General features: G+C 49.9%; 1 protein-coding gene across 2 annotated transcripts in view; it reads right to left on the bottom strand.

Annotated features, from left to right (window-relative positions):
• Window positions 1-648: 648 nt before the first annotated feature.
• CBX6 (chromobox 6) overlaps window positions 649-18,028 on the bottom strand; it is a 17,673-nt gene continuing 293 nt past the window's right edge. Inside the window, exons 2-5 of one of the 2 annotated variants that reach the window (XM_039725307.1) lie at window positions 17,944-17,987; window positions 17,731-17,796; window positions 17,457-17,523; window positions 649-9,460 (exon numbers count right to left, since the gene is read on the bottom strand). In XM_039725307.1, the coding sequence (XP_039581241.1) occupies window positions 8,489-9,460; window positions 17,457-17,523; window positions 17,731-17,796; window positions 17,944-17,987 (1,149 nt within the window). In that variant the 3' untranslated portion in view covers window positions 649-8,488. The remainder of the gene's footprint in view (window positions 9,461-17,456; window positions 17,524-17,730; window positions 17,797-17,943; window positions 17,988-18,028) is intronic. The other variant, XM_039725308.1, reaches the window with a different exon arrangement.

The following is an 18,028-nucleotide window of genomic DNA, read 5'->3' as shown; positions in this document are numbered from 1 at the left end:
CTGCCCTTTCCCCCCTACCCACAAGTGCTGCCTTCCTGCTCTTCTCTCCTGCCTGCCTGAAGGGCCTCTCTGTCCAAAGCCAACCTGCTTGCCCCACCACCAGCACCTCTCACCCAGAAGTTAAGCTGAGCCTTTTTATGCAGCTGCTACAGGCTGGAGAGTGATGGAGTGAATCTGGGGCTTCAATTACACACAGAGAAGAATTTTCACCATATTTCTTAGATCAGCTTGTGAGAAAGGGCACTCAAGCACACGTTCTGGAGCTGGGAAAAGCCTGAAGCATTTTTCAGCCACCAAGTGCTAGGTTGTACCCTGATCTCATTTCATTATTAAAAGGATGTGGGAGACCATGGGAGATTCTCCCAAGCACTTGGGAAGAGGGTGTTCAGGTTCCACTTGCTACATCTCAGCCTTCCCAAATGCTCCCTCTTCCCTTAACATTCCAGAATACTCCTTTGTCTCTTTTCAGAGCTTCTGTGTCCAGAAAGGTCCAAAGACCCAACCAGGGCTGATCCATGGTGCCCAAGGAGGGTGCAGGTGCTTGTGTTTGACTGCAGAGCTGATCTGTGCTGGCTCAGGGCAGGCATTTCCACAGCCCTCCTCCCAAGCACTGCAAGTCACAGCCCGCCCAAGGAAAACAACAACAGATTTTGGAATGTAACAATTTATTGGGGTTAATTTTTTGTTTTAATTTTTAACTCCCCATTTCTGGCATTGATACAATATTCAAGAGCAGCAGAAAGAACAAAATGTACAAGAATACAAGAGTAATTAGCACAACCCCCACCCCCAAACCTGGAGCAAACCAGTTTCTTGTAGGAAGCACCAAGGGAAGGAGTGATTCAATCACCCTTCCAGTGGCTCTGCCTCCCACCCATCCACTCTAGACAGAGTTTAGCCAGCTGGGAACTGGATTAAAAAACAAAACAAAACTGAACAAACACTATATTTAAAATGAAAATTGCAAGACAAAAAAATAATATATAGATATACAATTCATCCGTGCACAATCCTTAAATGCTTTTTTTCAAAATAAAAAAAAATTACAAGATACATATTTAGGTTTATTTTAAATTAAAAAAAATTACCACCTTCACTTTGTATGCCAAGTGAGGGGAAATGAAGAGACAGATGGGGTGCACCAGAACTATCAGCACTTGGAGTTAGGGCTGACCTTCTCCAAGAGGAAGGAAGGGCTCTGATGCTGCCAAAGCTCAAGCACAGGCAGAATCTGAAGCACCCAAGTACCACAGAATGCAGTGGGGTCACTCGCCTGCTCCAAGTTCAGTGTTTGCAGGAAATCTGCAGCATTTGAGCCTAAGCTTGGCACAGGGGAAGGTGAAAGGAAGGAACAGATGAAGCAGGCCCCTGTCCTCCACCACCAGCAGACAACTTTCTATGCAAAAAGAAAACAAATGGGGGAAAAAAAATCCCAAAGCAGAGAGTCTCCTCTATTCTTAGGGAGTGTACAAGGCTTAATGGCACAGGGGAGAAGAGGAAGGAGGACAGCACACTGAGTTGATTTGCTTGGGGGAGGTGCAGGCATGACAACTCTTTTCTAAAAAAAGTCATCACAACGATTAATTTTTTTGTTCCGTTTGAGAACTTGCCCTAAGATTCTTGCCCCCGCTTTGCAGCTGGGGGCTGGAAGCAGCAGGCTCCCTCCAGGGCAGCTGAAGAGCAACCTACCTGTGCAAGAGCACCTACCTGCTGCTCTGCCCAGAGGAAAGCCCTCAGTATCCCTGGAGAGCAGGGCCAGCTGGGGGCTGCCTGGGAGCATGGGAAAGCCCCGCTAGTCCTACGAGGCCCTGAAGCCCCACTAAGTGCTTTGACCCACCCAGCTGTGTTCTGGAGGTTTAACGTGAGCTCCAAGTGCTCAGCTGAACAAGGAATGAAGAAAAGAACCAGGGTCCTGCAATGGGAATTAACACTTTGCCTGCATGTCCCACCACGCCCCTTTCCTCCCAGCAGAACATTTTCTGAACCATTGCAGAAGCTGGCACCACTCTGACTGCATCTTGCTGCAGTTGTCACCTTACTTCTTCCCTGTGCCACAGCACGCTGCCCCCTTCCCAGCTCCACCCAGCCCAGGGGCACTGAGGGCATCCTGCTCCTCCACCCCAGGGCCATCTGCCAGTGCCTGGAGGCTCTGGGCTCAAAGCACAGAGCTCAGCTGGGGTGGAAGGACCCTCACCCCAAGGACTGTGCTTTTGGATGGCCCTGGAGTCATTGCTTCCCACCACAGAGAAGGTGGAATGGACAGAAGAGCTGCTAGAGGCAGCCAACCACCACAGGACTGTATCTCCCTTCACTCCTGGAAGGAGAAATTTAGAAGAAAGAACTCAGGGCCCTGCTGCATGCCTAGAGGTGAGGCAGGTGGGACACAGGGCACCTCAGAATCACCACACAGAACACAGGAGAAGTTCCTGCTGCCAAGACTGACCCTGCACAGAAAAGGGTGCAAATACCTCCAACCACATCAGTCTGACACAGGGCAATGGCAAAATGTGAGAGGAGCAGAGGATGGAAAGGCAAAGGTGAGGGTGGAGGCAGACTCCAACATCTCCTGCCATCTACACCCCCAAAAAGAAACCATACACATTGCACTCTGGGGAAGGATCTCAAAAATAGAAGTTAAAAGAAAATAAAGACACTTATTTTCTCAACCTTGGAGCATTGGTGAAATGAAGATACTTCCTGGAATTACCTGGGGAAGGAAGCACAGACAGGGAGTAGGGGATTTCTGAAGCAACCCTGAGCACTCCATCTCTGCAAACACCTGGAGAGTTGGGCTGCCAGCACCCTCAGCAGGATGGTCCCCTCCACCCCCATCCCCTTTGCATGAGGGAGACAGAGGCACAGGGCAGTGACACAGCTGGCAGAAAAACCACGGCAAGCCAAGAAGGAACAGAACTCAGGAGGCACCGGGTCCCCAACCCCAAATTAACCCTCTACAGCAGATTGCCTTCAGAGCAGAGATCAGGGAGCCTGTGCATGGGGTGGTGGGTGAGATGGGGAGAAAGGGGGGAGGAGGCTTTTTATATTCATATATTTATATATAAGAAGTAAATAAGATCCCAGCTCTTGCGTGATTATTGGGCAATTGAAAAATGCAGCAAAAGCAAGCGACATTGGAGTAAAAGGATGTGCCAGGCAAGGAGGAAAAAGTCTCGTCAGAAGGTGGGGAAGGAAGCTAAAGGGAAAGTAAGCACTTAGCCAAACACGCACTCCAGGTTTGTTACACCTCCCTGGGAAGAAGGACCTGCTCCTGAGCAGCCCCACTAATGCCATGGCCTGGGGTGGGCAGAAGTATGGGCAACTCAGGACGCCATCCTTCAAGCATGGCAACCTCTTTCTGCCAGCAAGTCCCCAGGGAGGTGATAATCTCCAAACACTGGGAGCTGCTGAAGCCTCCTCTACAAAGAGGGGCTGGAGAAGGGAGTGATATCCCTAGGAAGACTCAGCTCAGAGACAGCTCCTACCCAGTAAAAAGCATGATTGTGGTTGTGATTTTTTTTATTTTTTTTTTTTTTTAAATTTGTTTATTTCACAAAATCTCCCTGGGAAGTTCAGTAAGGGGAGACACAGAGAAATGCTCCCATTCTCTTTTGAAAACAGAATTTAAGCAGTGGCTCACCACAGCTGGGCCTGCTCACCACACTATTTCTGTTTTTCATCCCCAAAGGAGCTTGTATCTCATTAGCTTCATGCCCCTCCAGTCCCATGCTGCTCACTGAGAAGAGAGCCTGAGACAGGAGGTTCCTGTTCCAAGTTGAAAGCCATGGAAAGCACAGACAGTTTGATGGGCAGAGAGAGAAGTTCCCAAGTGCAGCCCAGGCTATGGGAAGCATCGAGACATCATGACATCAGTCATCTGCCACTGCAAAGCCACTGCAAAGGGCACCACAGAAGTCCAGACAAGAAAAGCTGTTCAAGTGTCCCTGCCTGCCATCTTCTGTTCAGACACCAACATCTGGTGGTTTCCCTCTTCCCTGCAGTCACTCCCACGTGCCAGATGAACACCAGAGACATCCTGGACAGGGAAGCCAGCATACAAGAGCTGCCTCCTCGCTCTGAAGGAACGTTCAGGCAACTCCTCCCCACCACCCCAAAGGAAGCTGGAGAAGAGGGCTGCCCTACTTGAGCACAGTCCTGTCAGAGTGTTCCTCTCCCCTCTCCACCCTAAAAACTTCCAGCATTTGCTGGCCTCGAGAAGAGGGTGTGTGTCCCTCAGCAACACAATCAGAGCACACAAGGCAGTGCCCTCATTTCCCTCTAGAGATCCAGCCACTGGGGAGAAGGGGTGCTGGAATACACAACAATGGGATTCAGTTTTCTGCCCTGATGTGGTGAATTCTATACATGTCACCCCCCACCTGGTATTGGAAGAAGTTTAAGAAACCTTACAGAGGAGAGGCATATCTGCTTCCCAGGAAATAAGCCCACCATGATTAATTCTGCTTGGATATAGGGGATGGAAAAGAGACAGCAACTTGGCAAGAAAGGTACATGCCAACCCCAAACATTAGCAGCCTGTTGTGCATGCAAAGTAAGTCAACTGTTTCCACGTTGATGGCCTGATCCACATTCTGTCAGAACCAGACCGGCCCTCTGAGGGCTGCTCAGCCAGAAAACCACTTGGAGACTCCACCTTAGCTCACAGGAGAGGTATGGGAGGGAAGGGAACTCACTCCAACACTTGGGAGGCAAGGACGGGAAAGGTTTGTAGACAGGGTTCCTCCAACATGCAACTTGCCTTTTCAGCTCAGAGATCTCTGCTTAGTCCTAGAATGCCTTTCCCTCCAGTTCAAGCAAGCCAAACACCATCCCAGACACACATGCTTCGATACTACAAAATACTCTTTTCTCTAAGGACCATCTAATACCACTACAGTTTGTGCAATCACTGCATTTATTATTCATTTTTAAACTCTCTCTCGCTCTCTCCCTGTAGAAATTTTTTTTAAAACTTTTCTTTTTTTATGCAAAACTAATCATTTCACTTTTTCCACTCCATCATAAAATCTCCTCTAAAAACACGACGACGAGAACAAACATGGCACAGACACAGAGAATATTTCCCTGTTTTTGTTGATTTTTTTTCCTAAGGGTTACGGGGAAAGGAAGGGGATACTTTCAAATAAACTCCTCCCTCAATTCCACGCACATTTTAAAAAGCATGGATGAATCTTCTTTCCTACCTCCATTAAGGAGCAAGGGAAAAAATTCAGAAGGAGGAGCACAGCCCACATGAATACGAAGGTAGGTTAGTCAGCCTCAAGTGTCTTGTCCACCTGAGGGAACTTGAGGCTACTGCTGCATTCAAGTTAGCAAACCTCTAACTCAAACCAGCACGGGATCCTCATTTGGGATCCAGAGGTTCAGGGTTTGGTTCCCACCTGGTGACCCTCCCAGGGAGGGATTTGTCACACAAGCAGGTGAGCTGTGTCTGCAAGCCGGATCATACTCCTTTCTTCCTCCACAAAGAGGATCTACCACATGAGTTTCTCTGCTGCAACAAGTGCCCTCATCTCCTCACCGCAGGAAGAAGGTCCTTGCGGAGCATCCCTACAATGACCCACTGTTTTACTCTTCACAGACAGTTCCCTTGCTTGCCACTCTGGAGAAAGGCAAAACCCCTTCAATTAAACAATTCCTGCCCCTTGCCCCCAAAGAACACCATACAAGAGACACTGGGGAAAAGAATTCTGCCAAGCAACACATCTTGGCCAAAACACATCAAGAGTTTCCTATTAAAGTTCCCTTTTATCTCCCACTTAAACGCTTCAACACTTTTTTCAGAATCTTGATACCACAAAACAAAACACATCACCACATACACACCGAAGAGTAACTTAACAACCTAAAGTGACTGGCCGGTTTGCATCCACCCCATAAAAGCAGCTCCTCTTATCTCACAGCCACAGATTAGTTCTTATTCAGAAGGGGGAGGAAAAAGAGAAGAATCTCCTCGCTATTTTCCTAAGAAAGAGCTTTTCCCTATGCCTACAAACTGCTCATCTTTGAAGCTGCAGTCAAATGGATAGGCTATGCTAACATAAGGGATTCCTGGGTGTGCCAGGCACAGGAAAGATGCGCAGAAGAAAACCCAAACAAAAAAAACCCAAAAAACAACACCCACAAAAAATACAAGCAGGTATTAACACAGACACGCACACAAGTCCAACAAGTTATAGAAAGCCTTAGCTTGGTGAATGGATCAGGGAAGTCTCCTTCTCCCTGCCCCTAGCTTCAGCTGTGAATGAAGCACATCCCCGAAGAGTCCACTAAGCTCTTTAACCACGGAAAGAAAAAGAAAGAGGTGTACCAAGGGTGGTGCTAACAGCACCTGGAATCCCCCTCAGACTGTCTGCGCAGACACCCAACCACAACTGGTGTGAATTCACCGTTTCCCACAGCTTGGAATGCCACCCACTGCAAGGCAAGGTTTGTGGGGAGGGCAGCAAATATTTTATTACACCAGCCCAGGCACTGGAGGCAGGGAATAGACACGCTCTGGGCACAAAAGCCCTAATTAAGGTCAGAAGCTGGTCTATCCCTCTACCACCCTGACAACGTCCCTTGGGCAGACAAATATTACTTCCCTCCCACAAATTGCCTCCCTTCTATCCTCAGATCACTACAACCACAAAATCACTACTGCAGGAGAGCACTCCTCAGAGTCAGCAGCTCCTGAACATCCTTGTGTGAAAGCACCAGAGGGGCCAATTCCACTTGTGTTCACCTGCCCAGGGCAGGCTTATAAGTAAATGAGCCCTGGCATGAGGAATTTTTTCCACCCTTTTCACCTCTGCAGCATGTTATGTAGAAGTGACACCCCTCTGCCCCATCCAGGGACAGGGCTGAGAGGGTGAGGCTCTTCCACCAGTTCATAAGCACCTCTTTTCCTTGCCTCAGTCCTGTGCAAGCAGAGGAAGAAAAGAGAGCAAAGGAATGGCTTCTCACCGTGAAGCTTAGGACCCACACAGAAACAGAGCAAGCCAGAAATGGCAGGCAAAAAATAGAGCTTATTTTGGATGTGAACAAAGCTGGTCAGGGAAAGAGGGAGCTGTGGAATAAACTGCAAGCTGTGGTCTTGCTCCCTCCTACTTGCTAGGGGTGAAGAGAAGGAATTTCTAGATCAGCTCACAGGAGCTTTAGGGGAAGAGATCCAGCGCGCATGCATGCGATGTGAGAGACGGGTATTTCTTATGAGCACCTTTGGCTGACAGTTGTAAGGGCTGTTTCAGATGCTGAAAAGACAGAGGGGAAACCTCTTCCAAACCACCCACCAGAGGGAGGGGAGAGCAGGAGGGGCAAAAGTGAGCAGGAGGGGCAAAAATAAGCAGGAAGAACAAACAACCTGCCTTAGCATCCACTCCTCCTTCCTTGGGAAGGAGCAAGAGGAAGCAAGGAGGGCCGGGGGAAGCTTACGCACAAGGTGGGAGAGCAGCCACGTGGCTGGGGCAGCATCACGCTGTTGGCATTACCCTCCCACAGACTGCAGGATGGATGCACAGCCCACTCCTGCTTCCGCCACAGAAAGACCAGAGAAAGGCATTCCATGTCCCTCTCTCCCAAACAAGTGCAAGCGATGAACATCAGGAGGAAGATATGGGCTGGAAGCAGACTCCTCTTTTCTTCCCTTTCTCCTGAGGAGCTGAACAGGTTGGAAGATGCAGGAGAAGAGGAGGGATCAGGGCACCTGAAAGCACCCATACAACTGCCAAGGTAGCACCAATAGTCAAAGGAAAGGGGAAGCCAATATGAGGCATGGGCTGCATGGGGCACCCCCCACCACCCCAGCTTTGTCTCAAGCACCTTCTGGGCATGACATTTAACCTGTCCTTCTCCCCCTCACTCTCGGGGCATCTGGATCAGCAACTGCCACAAGGACAGTACAGGAGAGGGGAGATCCAGGTCACAGACCAAGAGGGGAAGGATGGCAGGATGGTAGTCATGGCAAGGGGGAAACAAGAATGGAAGAGTCTGCATGCACATTGCGGGAGAAGGTCTGGAGGACATGGGCAAGGGCTCCAATCCTCTTACGTTCTTCCCTCACGGGTTTGGAGCTCCTCTTCAGTTTTTGTCAAAGACAGAAGGGGAATGAGGAAGAGCAGCACCTTCCTCACCACCTGCACAGGCACACAGACACATGCTCACTCATCCCTCAGCCCCAAAGGCTCCACTGCCCGTTGGACAACACCACATTCAAGGACAAACAACCATTCCCCAGCCCCACCACAACCCTCCCTGCCTCCTCCTAGCAGTACCAACACCCAGAACAGTGGGTGCTCCCACACCCCCACTGACACACTCCAGCCTCCAGGCAAGAGGAATTGGGCAGGAGGAAAGGAGGAGGAAGGGTGGCAGTGAGGGTAGAGGGACAGCCAAGGGGAGAAGGAGAGAACTAAGGACAGCCATTCGCACCACGACTTCTCTCAGGTAGAGCTCCCCCCACGCCCCTGGAGTGGGGGGACCTGGTTGCTCACTTGCTGCCTCCTCCACCACTGCCCGCCGCCACCTTCTCAAAATCCTCTGCATTGCAGAACTCCTTGATGGTTACAGTGAGGAGGTTGCTGGTGACATCTGTGACCACCACATTAGAGCAAGGGGACATCTCAGGACGCCAGTCGCCAGCCTCCTGCTCCGGGTCAGAAGAGGAGAGGGACAAGGAGGGAGTCTGCCCCCCACTGCACCCTCCCGAAGGAGAACGCTTGCTGGTGGCAGCCGACTCAGGTGGGATTGAGAGGTCGAGGACCTCTGACTCACGCCAGTCGGGGATGGCTGGGCTGAGGGTCTCAGGGAGCAGCTTTGGAGGGGAATCATCTGGGTCAGAGGAGGAGTGGGGAGCAGGTGATGGGCACCCAGAGGAGCTGGAGCTGGGGGCATCATAGGGGGTGGAGCCCATAATAAGCCCACAGGAGGCTGCCTGGGAGCCTTCGGCCTCCCCCTTGCCCTCCAGAGACGGGGTAGGTGCAGCAGACGGCTTATTGTAGAGCGAAAAGGTGCCAAACTTCATGTGGCGGATCTGAGTGCGCAGGACGCTCTCGCTGAACTTTTTGCTCTTGCCAATGACACGGTTTCGGGAAGGGATCTTGGGCCGAGCCAGGCCCCCGGCCCCATTGGCTGCCTTCCCACCTTTGTCAATGACCTTGAGGTTGAGGATGATGCGGCTGCGCTTGGGCTCGCGGGGTTTCACCTTACGGTTGATGATGCGGACGGTCTCCGAGAAGGGCGAGACGGGAGGACGAATGCCAGCCCCGCCGCCCACGCTCCCGCCATTCTGGGGGTCTGGGCGGGGCAGGGGGCGCCGGGACATGCGGTGGCATCGCCGGATGTCTTTCTTGAGCCGGTGCACCGCGGCGCTGGAGTGGAGCTTGGGAGAGGAGGTACTGGAACCAGGCTTGACAGAAAAGTGTACATCCCCAATGTGGAGGGCCTCCGCTTGGGCCCGAGCCTGCGGTGGTGGGGAGAAAGAAAACAAACAGGGTCAGAGAGGCAGCCTGGGCACAGCCAGATCTCAAATGAGGCACTGCTCACTTCAGGCCAAGCACCCACCGGCAGCACCGTGACACATTTGTACACATCAGTGACAAGCACAGGTACACACCTACAAACTATTGATGGCTCCAGCACAGCCCCCAGACTGGCATAGGACACTGTCTATATCATTTTTGGGCAGGTGATGTCTCCCTAGGCTGTACCCCTATTGACACAAGCTTTCCCCAGGGAGAAACTGCGATTTCCCAGGCATGTCTCAGGGTTAGAGTTAATGGTTTCCAAAGCCCCCCTTGGCCATCATCAGTCAAAGTGCACAACCCTCCATGGTCAGCCAAAGAAGCCAGCATCATCCTAGGCACTTGGGGCTGTCAGTGCTGAGACAGCACCCAAACGTACAAAGGGATTGTCCCAGGTTCTCTACAAACTGAACGCAAGATAAGAGGGAAGAGGCAGAGTAATGCCTAATGAGAATTGCCTCTGAAAAGCATGGTAGAAGGGGGTCTTGAGGATGGCCTGATGGAGCTATCTTCATTAAACACAAGAAATTTCGAGATCTGATTTTTAACTAGGGTCACATGCAAGTCATTCATTCTTACTGTGCTGTGAGAGCAAGGTCCAGTGTTTAAAGCCAGAGATGAGGCCAGCTGGAATTCAAGTAAAATTTAACTGCACCTCCAAAGAAGAGACTGACTTGTCCGTTTGAGCACCACACTTGTTTGAAACCTAGCACTGGACCAGCACCTGTCCAACTGCTCTGGGCCAGCCCTCCTCAAGAGCCAGGCCAGGGGAACAATATTTTTAAGCTCTTCTAGTGCCAAAAACTGCCCTGGTTCATGCGCCAGACAGGAACACTTTCTGTCAACAGGAACAACAGTTTCATTGATAAGCTGGTGCTGTATGACCTGTGGGCATGGAAACCCAGAGTCTATTCTTACATCACATCTCATCAGAGCTGTTACTTGTATGGCTCATCCTTCCACCTGCACCCCAGTACCTGCCCAAGCCAACTGCCTTCCATATTCCCTCTCAGCAGTGGTGACAGGTAGAAGTCGCACAGGCCTGGAGGGGACAGGCGAGCCCCCCTGCTGTGACTGCCCATCCCGCGAGCAGCTTCCCCCACCTCGTGGGCACAGAAAGAACTGCAGAGCTAGAAGACGACAGCTGCTTTTCCTCCCCAACTTTTCCATCCCATTGCCCCTTGCACACGCCAAGATCGGGATGGCTTCTTGCCAGCTAAGAGCTTAGCACTCAACTCCATCTCCTTTGTCACCCTGCAGGCTGTGCCTCCTACCAGAGAAATGCCTGGGGAAAAAAATGTGCGTGTAAAGGCAGTGATCTAACAGATCTAAGCGAGGGGCCCAGCCAGCCCCTGCACAAAAAGCTCAAAGTCCTGGCTCTACAGCTCCAGAGCTTTGCTGTTAGCCAGAGCCCCTCTTCTCCCACAGAGATACCCATGGGAACCACAGAAGATCTTCAATGAGCAAAGAACGGAGACGTGAAGACATTTTGTTCCTCTCTCGACTCACACTGGATGATCACAGCCTTCAGTACTACTTGTATTCTGGCTTTAAAAGGACTGCAAAAATGAGCCTCCTTCTCTGACTGTACAAAAAAACACAAAAAGGCTCATCCTGACTGGGGACCTAGACTCTCTGCTAGCTGACTGACAAAGAAACAGACAAGTTAGCACAACCCCAAGGCAGGCACAGACACTCTGCACATTATCAGGGCTGTTTCCATCTAGGTAAAGGGAAGTGTTCCCGGCACACACAAACCCCAACACTTTTTCTGCTGTAGCAGAAAGCTTCCCAATGTCCACCTAGTTACTCTTTGCTCAGCCTCGTGTGTTACTCCATGCCCCGAACTGTTGAGAAAATATGACACAGTTCCTGTCACAGGCATAGTACAGGCCTGAGCACAGCAGCAGCACCAGATTAACTCCCTGCACCACACATCAAGTCTTCCCCTCCCATCTCATCAATATACAACTTGGAGACATTGCAGACCTGGTCAGGGGGTCACAGGCACAGGAAAATGTACATTTGGGTTGTGCTTACCCCATTTCTTCATGGGTCCCTCCAAAGCAGATGGCAGACACAAGGACAAACTAAAGTTTGCTTTCTGACATTACATACCAGCACAGCCTCATTAACAAATTCATTCCTTTTCATCCTGCTCCACACCACAGCCAGTCCTTCCAGCATTGGTGCCATTGTGCTTTGGGTTTCTTACCAGTTTACCACTGCTGAGCCAAGAGCAAAATGCAACACAACATCCCATTCCAAAATACAGGACAGGGAAGCCAGAAGAGGTTACAGACAGATGCATCACTGAAAATCCTTCTGCAGCTTCTGTGGATGGACACAGGTATCCTTCAGTGCCTCTCCCACTGCCAACACTGCACATCTTTCAGATTAATTGCCTAGCCCACAATCATGCCTTTGAGTGAGGAGTTCTGCCCCCTCTGTGCCATTCTGCTCCAAGTGAAATCTAACTGCCACCTTCCACCACCACCACCTCCATCACCCAGGAGAGAAAGAAGGCAGCTTCCCAGAAATGTGGGGGAAGCAGTCACAAACAGCCTCAGTTTCCTTATACACCCCAAAAATTCCTGAACAAAGTTTCCTATCAGCCACATTAAACAAAGTGATAATGCTGGGATGGTTACTACCTGGCCACTTCCACAGCGCTGCTGCTTTTACCTTCTCCTCCTGTACACCAAAATCAGCTTCTCTTTGTTTTCACAGAGACCTGTCTTAGTTTTGTGCTTGCCCAGCAGCCACTGTAGAGCCCTGGTAGATGGCTTGGACTTTTCCAGTGTGCCAGAAGCAGTAGGTCTAATTTATGTGCTATGTGTCTGCGTTTCCAGTTACTTCTGGGACACTTTCTCAAGGCTGAAGCTGTTTCTAACTCATGTTTCAGCTATCTGCCTTTATTAAATTCCAGCTTCAGTAGTGTCCAGGTGGTCTACAGACAGCATTGATACTTTGGTCAGATTACTAAGAGAGAGGGTGAGTTAGGGCCCGACAGTCCTTCCCTGCTGCTACACTGCTATCCCCAGTGACCAGCTTCAATGCAAGTTCCAAAGAGCATTATGCAAATATTCAGCTTACCTTGAGATTGTTTTTCCAGGTAAGGTTTCAAGAAAAATCGTATCAGATGCTTTATCTAAGACCAGCCCCCAGAGCTTTCTCACTTGGGAAGCTCAGTATTCCTACCACAGGATCAGGTTTGTTCAGGCATCACCTACATGAACTCGTCCCTTCACTGCAGAGGACAGCACAGAGGCTCTTCTTCCCCTGCTTCCAACTTTAGATTAAGTAACTTGCTACCTTTGGTTTGGAGAAGACTCAGCATTCAGTTTTATCTGTTGGAAATGCACTTCTCCCTGCTCTGGATCCATTCCTCGATCACATTCACAAGGCATATGAGGATAAGGTCTTTGAAAAACAAACCTGCTGAATCCTTTCAGCTGTGTCACCACAGTTTGCTCCTCGGCTCACAAATTTTCCACACAGAAACTACCTCTCTAGGTTTTGCTGCTTTCACCAGCAGGATGTGCTCACTGCTGAAGAGGTACTCAGCATGTATATGAAGCAATTCACTCTCTGCTTACAGCTCAGCCTACATCAGGATGCAGTTGCTGGAAGCTTGCTGCAGTGCTCTGTCATGAGAGCAAGCCAATTGCTGGGATTGCTTCCCTTCCCCCTCTTCCCGTCTGGGATATGTATCACCTTTATTTATCTTGTACAGCTCTCCCTCACTGCCCCTGGGAACCAGTGTATCTCCCCCATTCCCTACTATTTCTGAAGAAGTGTCCCTCGAGGCCCAGCAAGCATATTTGTTCATTCATTCCCTTAACGCACTGAGGCACACAAGCACGTACACAGACACGTGCTTAGAAAGGCCTCTCTTACCTGATTTATATCAAAATCTCTATGATTTGGAAGAAAAAAACAAACCAAAGACCGTGTAAGGCAATGGATTTCTAGAGAATTATTTAAAAATCTGGCCAATTCCAGTAGTGCTGCTGCACCATAGTAGCACTACTCTCTCATAAATTACTGGCTCTGCTTTGTCTTTTATTCTCCACCTGCATTCCCACAGTCTTTGCTCCCAACAGCATTTGCAAGAGCTCTTCTTTCCCCTTTTTGGCTGCCATTCTGCCTTTTTATCACCCTCTTTCTTCTGCAGTCTTCTAAGTGACAAGGCAAAAGCAAGACAGTTCATAGCACAGTTCTCCCAAGCAACACTGCCATAAACTAAAGTTTCCCTCTGGATTGGGAACAAAATGCTACAAAAGGGGAACGGCCTGTTTTCAAATTACTCAGGATAATTTACGAACAGGGAGGAGATCAAAAGAAACCCAATTCCAGCTTTGGAGTTCAAGAGAGGGCGAAAGGACAGAGCACCATGCTGCTCAGCCCCTTCTTCCCCCACTCTCCTACTCAGAATCCCTTTACCCTTGTTCTCCCTTACTTCTTCCTTCCCATTAACCTTCTTCACTCCTGTCACCTTGGTATTTATGGCCACCCCAACCAGGGGTCTTTGCCAGCCACCCACTGAGCTTGCAGATTGGGCTCTGTCTCTGAATAGCACTTGCTAGACTTTATTAGATGAGTTGGTGAGGTTTGCATTCCACACAGAGGAGTGCCTAGAGAAAAAAGTGAAATAAAAAGAGCAAATCAAGCAGGAGAAAAAGAGGAAGACCACTACAGCATGTGCTATGTCCCTTTCTAACCTCACACCAGCATCCATGCTGAAGGGCCTGTCCTCAAGGATGACTTCTGCCAGACACCTGAAGAGCCTTACATACAGTGCTGCCCATTTCACACTAAGAACTTCACTTCCTATCTGCTCAGCACAGGGCTGCAGCACACCAGCAGCCTCCCAAGAATCACAGCCTCCTGCCAAGCCTGAGCTCAGCTGTGGGAAAGTTTGCCCCTAGCATGCAAAGGATAAAGACCCATTTCCTGCCCAAAACTTTGCAGTTGAAGTTCGCAGGGGTTGCTTTCAACACCGGCCATCTTGATAGCAATATCACAAAGCCTGGACTGTGATGTGGCTCTGCAGTCTGATCGAAAGGGCAAGTGTTAGACAGCTCTCAGAAACAGGAGCCCGGCTTACAAAGGCAGCAGGTGGTCAAAGATGCAGCTTTTCAAAGCTTTTCCAAAGGCGTGGGCCACTAACCTGCTGGAATGCTTTCTGCAAATCCCCCTGGGTGCCTATCTGCAACTTTTGAGAACTAATCCCAGGATAAACCTAGTCCCAGCTGCAAACTAAAACACCCACACAAGCCAAGGGACTGAGTGACATATCAGGGCACTTATTTTGATGCCATTCTGGAGACTCAGAAGCCTAGGTTTAAGCACCGATACACATGAAAAATCCTAGCAAGCCACGAAGTCAAGCGCAGACTACTCTATCAAAGCAGTCCTAGGCCAGATTTCTGCTTAAACATCATTGCATCCAGGCCTAATCTGTTCAGTTAACAGATCAAAAAGAATATTGTTCTAACTGCCAACTCCAAATACTCCCTCTGGGATACAAGAATCAAATTTCTTCCCCTGCTTCCGAAATTCTCACTGGCAAGAGATTCTGCAGCTGAAAGAACTGAAAATACTGTTAGTAATGCACGAGGCAGAGCCCAATCCCACTCCCCCCACAGTGGAACTGGTGCTGCGGGGCTGGAAGAGGTCAAATGTGCATCTTCAGGGGTCAGAAAAGCTGGGTTACAACCATCTCGCTGTCTCTGTCGTAACTCTAGCCGCAGTTGTGTCAATTGTGGTTTGCCTGAAGAGAGCTCAAACAAGTTCAGATGGGGCTGGCTCAGGCAGAGTTACTGCTCGCTGCCTGGTCTGGGGTGTTATTTTTAGGGTAGGATCCAAAGTGGCAGAGGAACAGCAAGTCAGAGCACTAACAGTCCCACCAGCTCTGTTTCCCAGAGGTGCAAACCAAGCGGCAGTGGCAGCGCTCTGCCCTGCCAGCCTCTCCCACAACGTGGAACCAGCCCTCAGGAGAGCTGATCTCGCTCCCTACCACGAGTCAGCTTCTACAAAGTACCAAGCCAGCTCTGCAAACCTACAGGTTTGCATTACCATTGCAGGAGCTGGCAGGAGCAAGATGTGCCACAGAAACGTGTCACGGATGTGATTCAAAGGATGCTGAATAATTCACATTAAGTTTAGGGGAGTTTTAAAGGGTAAGGGGAAAAGAGAAGCAATGAGTGGGTTTTGAGTTCGGGGGTTGGTTTTGGTTTTTTAAATGAGTGAGAATGAGTAATTATTTTTTTTTTTAAATGAGTGATATGGCAATAGATATGGCCATATCACATTCAGAATCAAAAAATAAAAGAAAGTGATTACACATAGCATAGTCACTGCTCTACAGCTCTGAACAGTGTCAGGTGTTACAAATACCAGTATTTTTTAATGCAGGAAGAGGACTATTTCAAGCTGGTGATTTTCCCTTCAAGTGTTCCTTTGCATTGTTGAAAATTTAAACACAAGAGTTACATTTAATGCATGACTGCCACGAAGAGGAAAGCCAACTAGTCTGTGTTCCCTCAGTACAGCATAAGGAGTAGTACATATCAGACACGTTTGTAATTTTCAGGCTACAGATACAGAACACTGTTAGCAGAAAAACAGGCGAGCGGGGAGGACAGGACAGTTCCATCAGCAGGACTTCCCAAGGATTACCACGGTCCCCTGAGTTTCATGCAGAGCATCAGAATACGCCTGTTCCTGCATTTCTTCTGTGTGCTTCATTAGGGCCTCTCACAGCAGAGAAGAGGTGACACCCTACCCCTCACTGCGCTTTCCGGTGCTCATGCAGTTAAAAGTGCTGTGCTGACTGGAGTAAAGCTCCTACTGCTGCCAGGCAAAGGGAAGTATTAACCTGTTTCACAGATGGGGAAACACGCACAAAGCCTGAGTGACTTGCCCAAAGCCACAGGATGACTTGGTGATAGTGATGCCTTACTACAGGATCCACACTGGCTGTTCCAGGGCTTCCTATCAGAATAAAACCAGAGGAGCTCCAGACTTGCTCATCTCTCTAAACTGTACAAAGGTATGTTCTTTCTATGCTCATTTGAAGCCTGATATTGTGACAGCTGGAGAGAAAGGGGAGGGAAGGGGAACAGAACAAGGCATTTAATCTGTAAACTAAAATTCACAGAGCTCACGTAACAGTCATGCAGCTACCAGAGTTCTTAATTTAAAAAAAAAAAAAAAAGGTAAAAAGACAGGGCAAGTAGGCCTGCACTAGGGACTACCTTCCTTGCTCTTCTCTGCAAGCAAACAGAGATGCTACGACATCTTGCAGAGATGCTGAGTCCATCAGAAAGGAACTGGAAACTTCAGCTGCCTTCCTATGCAGAGGTGAAACACTCCTCCTCCTCCTCTTCCCAGCCACCCCCCACCCTCTGCAAAAGCAAAACAAGCCTGCAGCTTACAGATCAAAGCATGAACCCTTCATGAAACTCCCGTGGAGCACCTACATCCTCAAATGCAATCAGAGGAGCACAAGTGGCAGTGGGATTCCCGCCTCTGCTGCCTGACCGCTCAGCACGCCGCTGAGTTGCAGGGCATTGATGGAACAGCCTCCTGAAGGAAGAGGGAACAAGACTGGCTAGCTCTCCACTGCGGCAACAGAAGGCCAGGAGAAGGAGAGGATATTGGAAAAAGAGACTGCAGGCTCACCACGCACATCTGCGTGTGCTGACCGTCCTGCTGAGGCACCCGTCGCACGCACACGCGCTCTCCCCTCGCACGCTGCTGCGCCTCTGCCCACCCCCCCTTTCCTGTCGGGTTTTCCCCGCGCTCCCAGAGCCAGGCATCAGGCACAAGTCACTTGAAAGTCCAGTCCTTCAAGGGCACGCACCAGCAAGGTTTGCGATTATTTTTTTTTTTTTTTTGCTAGGCCTAAGTTATTTAAATAAGAGTTACCTTCAGCAGAAAAGTTTTAGGTTTAGGTCCTCTCTTCTTGGGCCCGTACAGCTCACGTTCTCGTTCCCTTTAGGGAATCAAATTTTTCAAGAAGTTAAAACTTTTCCCAAAGGGAAAAACAGAAGCATACAAGTTCAAGGAGGAAAAAAAAAAAAGAAAAAGAGGGGGGAAAAAAAAAAAAAAGAAACGTCTGGACGCTGTTTCCCGCTCGCCCACCCAAAGTCAAACCTGCGGCTGCAGCCCCCCCAGCCCAGAGTGGGGGATGAACACTCACTTCTGCTCGAAGGCGGCGATGAGGCGGGAGTCCAGGATGTTCTCCTCGGGTTCCCAGGTGCTGTACCTGCCGGGGCGGGAGCAGCGGAGGGGACAAGCGAAGCGATTAGCGCCCAAATCCCCCCGCAGCCGCACACACAGATGCCTCCCCCTCCATCCCGCTCCACCCCATCCCATGCCCCCCATCCCCGCAGCCCGGGCGGGATACACTCACTTGATGGCCCAGCCTTTCCATTTCACCAGGTACTCGATGCGCCCCTGCAACACACGGGGGAGAAGAGGGGGGGCGGAGGGGGGGG

The sequence above is a fragment of the Passer montanus genome, unplaced genomic scaffold (genome assembly GCF_014805655.1).
Source record: "Passer montanus isolate IOZ18808 unplaced genomic scaffold, ASM1480565v1 scaffold55, whole genome shotgun sequence".
Lineage (NCBI taxonomy): Eukaryota > Metazoa > Chordata > Aves > Passeriformes > Passeridae > Passer > Passer montanus.
This window is presented reverse-complemented; position numbering and strand designations above follow the sequence as displayed.